The 5,070-nt window shown below is 41.1% G+C and overlaps 1 protein-coding gene across 1 annotated transcript; it reads left to right on the top strand.

Moving 5' to 3' along the window:
- Nucleotides 1-361: 361 nt before the first annotated feature.
- On the top strand, nt 362-1,632 carry camk2n1a (calcium/calmodulin-dependent protein kinase II inhibitor 1a). Its single transcript, XM_071536844.1, has 2 exons — nt 362-530; nt 1,520-1,632. Exons 1-2 carry the CDS (start codon nt 362-364, stop codon nt 1,588-1,590), a joined length of 240 nt encoding a protein of 79 aa, XP_071392945.1. The 3' UTR covers nt 1,591-1,632.
- Nucleotides 1,633-5,070: the final 3,438 nt, after the last annotated feature.

Raw genomic sequence — 5,070 nt, 5'->3', positions numbered from 1 at the left:
TTCAAACCCGGATGGATGACTTCACCGTTCCGCCTGGGTTTCCTTTATGATCCCGGGATCTCCCACTTCCCTCACCAGACATCAGCCAGCAACACAGGCGATCACAACTCTCTCTCTCCCTGCTCGCTACAGTGCACCACATCCAGAGACCACAGCGACCACAGCACCACCTGGACCTCCGAGGCTGGCCCCGCATCCACATCTATTCCCCGACTGACACTCCAACAGGAACCCGGCAGGAGAAACCCGACCACTGCAACTACCACAAAAAGGGATCTAGGGCTATATCGATTATATAGCCACCGCCGACGACTTTTGTCTTTTTTCCAAATCGCTGGTGATCCTTCTCCGCCGTGCCACAATGTCCGAGGTGTTGCCATACAACGAGGGGAAAATGAGCGGCTACGGGGCGGACAGCGAGGTCAGTCAGATGTCCTTTAGCTGCGGACTGCAGGACACAAACGCCTTCTTCGCTGCGTCGCAGGCGAAAAGACCCCCAAAGCTTGGACAGATCGGCAGAGCCAAGCGAGGTAAAGGATGGTTAAATGGAAAGGACTGACACTGGGGAGGTTGTCACCATAACTAATACATGGCCATACTTAATCCATGTATGACAGAAAATGCCTATGAGCAAACAATAGCCTACGTATAATTCAGGGATTTTTGATTTTGTTGCTACAAAATAGCCTATAGAATTTCCCCAACGAAAAATCACTATAATATTCCCACAATATTCCTAGGGATTTATAGTGTTCATGTGGTGCTCAGTAGTAAGTTTATAGTGATCTTATTGTAGGCTACTTCGTAGTATTTTTTTTCCTGTGGTATCACTAGAATATTCCTATATGGACTTGTAGTTTTGCTGTAATATTTGTATAATATGCTCCTAAAATCTATCACAGGATTAGTCATAGTTGTTTATCCAAAGGGTTTGTTGAGCTCCAAAGAGCTCCTTTTGAATTGTGCATCGACGACAGTAACGTTGTTTACAGTCATGCACGAGAAATGATCTTTCTGAAAGGATACCCCCCATGCAACACTCGTAAAACAATGGGGTTATGCCTAATAAACGCAGCCTCGATAAGCCTGGCTCGGCGCCATTATCGGGAATGCGTTGTTTTCATCAAGTGCGTCTACGCCAAGGTTTGGGATTTGCAATGGTGGATTTTATTTATTTATTTATTTGAATTGCACTAGAATTACATATTGTCCCTTTTGCTCTTTGTTATTTAGTGCGCTGTATTCCCCTGACGAGGACGGATACTATACAAATAAGTCAAAATATGAATATCCTATTATAGGAATATTATAGGAATATTATAGTGATATCATAGGAGATAGAAGAAATCGTATCATAAAGTACGACAAACTCACTATTGAGTACCACAGACACACTGTAAGTCCCTCTAGGGATATTATAGCGATATTGTAGTGATCTTTCCTCAGGGTCTTTGAAAACGTGTGTAACTCGGATGACAGTCAGTGTGAGTAAACATCATCTTCCCTTTTCTCTCCACAGTGGTGATCGAGGACGACCGAATAGACGAGGTCCTGAAGGGGATGACAGACAAGTCGTCACCAGGCGTTTAAACAGGAACGATGCCTTGAAGACTTTTTTAATTTTGATCACCGATTTGAAGCACTTGTCGGCTGTGCATGTACGAGGATTGCAGGAGAAACGATGGCACGAAGCGAAGACAAGGATGGGATGAGAAAGGGAATGAAGGAAAAAGAAGGGAAGATGGAGAAGGCAAAATGAAGAGAAAGAGAGAGAGCGAGAAAGAGAGAGAGACTCTGGAAAAGACCGAGATTTATCATGGGATTGCTGGCAATTCTCCAATCGAATCCCGATTTTAACTACTGCTGCGCAGCAAGATGTTGAGATGGCGGACACTGCTCTGTGTCTCAACCTCTGCTGAATTTATGATGGATGAACTTGTCATTACTTCACGACCATCTCTTTCTTTCCAAAAGCGCTGTAAGCAACAAAATACTGCAACTGGAGGCTGAACCTAAATTCAAGCCCTATTTCAATAAGTTGTACAGTAGGTAGGCTAAGCTCTCAGAACCCCCCCCCCCCCCCCCTCTTTACGCTTTGCTTTGTTGATTCAATCAGCGACGGTGCATTCAAGGGAGCTGTCCTTTCAGCACTGGTCCAATGCATTCCTGTTGCTGCTAACGCTTTTTAAAGACAGACCAACCAAACTCTCAAGTCTACTAAATAGAGGAGACCCATTGTATGTAAAAACATATATCCGAGGATGGTGCAATGTTAATATTTTCTTTATTAGCCCCATTTATTTTGGCCCCACTCCTTAAAAAAAACATTAATCCACAGATTAAATTGAACCATAGGCTACAGTTTTTCTTGCATTACTCCCCAGTGGTTAAGGGTGCAGGCTGGCGCCTTCATGTAGCTAATATACACCTGCACATATCTATTTTTTTTATTATTATTAATTTTTTTTTTTACATTTTCAATGCTCAAATATCGACAGAGGCCAGCAGAGATGTGGAAATTATAGTAAATGTTTGAACTAATAGTCATGAAATTGATGGGAAAAGAAAAGATGTTTTCTATTATTTGGTTATTTTAATTTTGCAATTATTCGTGTTTTCGTCTTCTATAAATTAAAAGTCGACTTTTTTCTCCATCTATTTGCATGAACTTTCGCTCCGGTGCCAACACAGGTGCCACCACTCTTACCCTGGCACGCTTCTTTTTAACAAAATTCATATTTGTATTTTTATATCTAAATATTTGTTATTTAAATGATATGCTAGTCTATCGTCTTACAGTTCATCAACAAAAATATTTATACTTCAGAGAGGATATACTGATCGAGACTAGGCTACATAACGGAGAATCTAAGAGATTTGGTTGACTGGTCTCATTCTATATCAAAGGTTGGACGTTTTTTAAAGACTAACTGAATGTGTCTGGGGTTTTTGCACACATCAATGTTAAACTATTATTAAGAAATCGTATACTGTGACTTGAGCTTCGTTGATGAATTTGTTAGAAAATGGCAGTTTTAGAGTATATTGCACTGTTTACGAGTATCCTCAAATAACACGTTGTTATTTGACCGATTTTGGACATTACAGTTATGTTTTTTATTTTGTTTATTTTGTACCATTCTTTTAAAGAAACTGGATATGGTTTGTTGTGCATGAAACCTTAATATTTTCAATAATGAAACATCGTTTTATGAAGCAAAAAAGCAACAAAAATGTCATGACATTCTAAGAATGAGTCATTGTATATTATGATGCCATTTTCACTGTATTTGGTGAACTAATAAATGGTGAAAGAACATGTAAATGTGATTCTTTGGTATGGCTTTTGTTCCAAGACACAATCACTAATAACAATCCATTGGAAGCCATCAATCAGTGAGACAAAGCCAACATCAGAGTAGGCTCAGCTTTCTCTGTAAATGAAAGATAGTAGAAGGAAAATCACATGCAGCACATCACCTCACCACATCATAGGGTCTGAACCATAAAAATACTAATAATCTACTGAGCAAAGAGTACATAGAGTTGAAGCACAGGAAAGCAAAGGGCATCTAATTTTAACATTCCATCTTAGTAGCACTGGGAATCACTGAGGAACTGGCCTAGGCCTCCACAGCCATCACCTCCATGACTATAAATGCTGATCCCTAATTAAACACTGAAGAAGGAACAGTGGTCCATCTGTTAAGCTGTTAAACAGCTCTGTGCTAGCTGAGACTAGTGAATCCATTAAACCAGAGACCCCTGGGGATCCACGTCTGGCCACAGGATCATCTATCAAAGTCTGGCCTCATCGTGTTCCCATAGCTATCACACAAAGCCTACAGCAGGCCATGTAAACAGCAGTTTCTGTTGGTGCACCAACCAGGTTGAGACATTTCAATTGTCACACAAATTACCAATACCATGTTCATTAACCTCAAAAATCAAGGTAGCCGTGTGCTCTGTGGTTTATTACATCAACAGATTTCTAAGATGAGGTAAGATGAAGTCTACTCCTACATTGTTTGCCAACAGTGTCAGTCAGGAAATTGTGTCCATTGATATCACCCCTCTTCCACTCACACAACACTGCATTGTAAAGCGTTAAAAATAACAGCAATGCATTTGCTTTCCTTGAAATCTCACTACAGTAAGTTGATAGCCATTGTTGAAGTGTTAGGTCTGCCAGACCTAACTTTTCCAAGCAATTCTGCTTTGGGTTTGAACAAAACTGCAGCAGCAGCATTCAGCAAGCTTGTCAAAACATCCACAATTGCCACATATATAAAAAGCTGCATGTTCTGACAACAATATGTGAACAACAATCCCAACACTACTCTTGAACTGCTCTTCCCTCCAACCACAGAACATCAACAAAGTGCCATCGCTATAAAGTCCCTCTCCCCCAACCATGTTCCCATCACTGAGATTATTGACTGTTCTGATAACATCACCACTGGACTGAATCAACACACAGTGCTATTGATCCTGTTGCTGTTGTTGTTGTTGTCGTGTGTGTGTGTGTGTGTGTGTGTGTGTGTGTGTGTGTGTCTGTGAGTGTCTGTGGCTGTCGGAGGCCACAGACAATTACATTTTCACAGTAATGGGCAGCCCTGGAAGGCCGGAAACGGATTGACATATTTGGGCACATATTGTCTCAGCCCTGCCCCGCCTGTCTCTCTGTGTGTGACTGTGAGCATGTGATTTTCTGGACAACAATTATAAAGCCCATTCACAGAAGTCCTACTAGTTAGTGCTGCACTAATTGTTCTGCCTCCAAGAGGAAATGTTGGTAAAATTTGAATGTTGTAGTCTTTTCAGCCTCAGGAAGGTGCAAAGAATGAAGAAAGAGAACACACGTTTGTCTACAAAGTAAATCAAAATATGTCTAGAGCATTTGAGAAAGAATAGGTTTATATTAGTAAGTTCTAATACAGCATAGATACCTGGCTGAGGGATGGCTAGGGAAACAACTAACCTACTACTGTTGTACATTATCCCTCTTTGCTGGATTCCGCCATCATGTTGCAGCTTTGAGGGTCAGAAGTCATTTGACTGTTAGTTGGA

Source organism: Centroberyx affinis, unplaced genomic scaffold (assembly GCF_046629955.1).
Source record: "Centroberyx affinis isolate AG114_WGS23_722 - 3 ecotype Tasmania unplaced genomic scaffold, CSIRO-AGI_Caff_v1 ptg002950l_1, whole genome shotgun sequence".
In the NCBI taxonomy this organism is placed as follows: Eukaryota; Metazoa; Chordata; class Actinopteri; order Beryciformes; family Berycidae; genus Centroberyx; species Centroberyx affinis.
The sequence above is the reverse complement of the archived record's forward strand: the minus strand, read 5'-3'. Positions and strand labels throughout refer to the sequence as shown.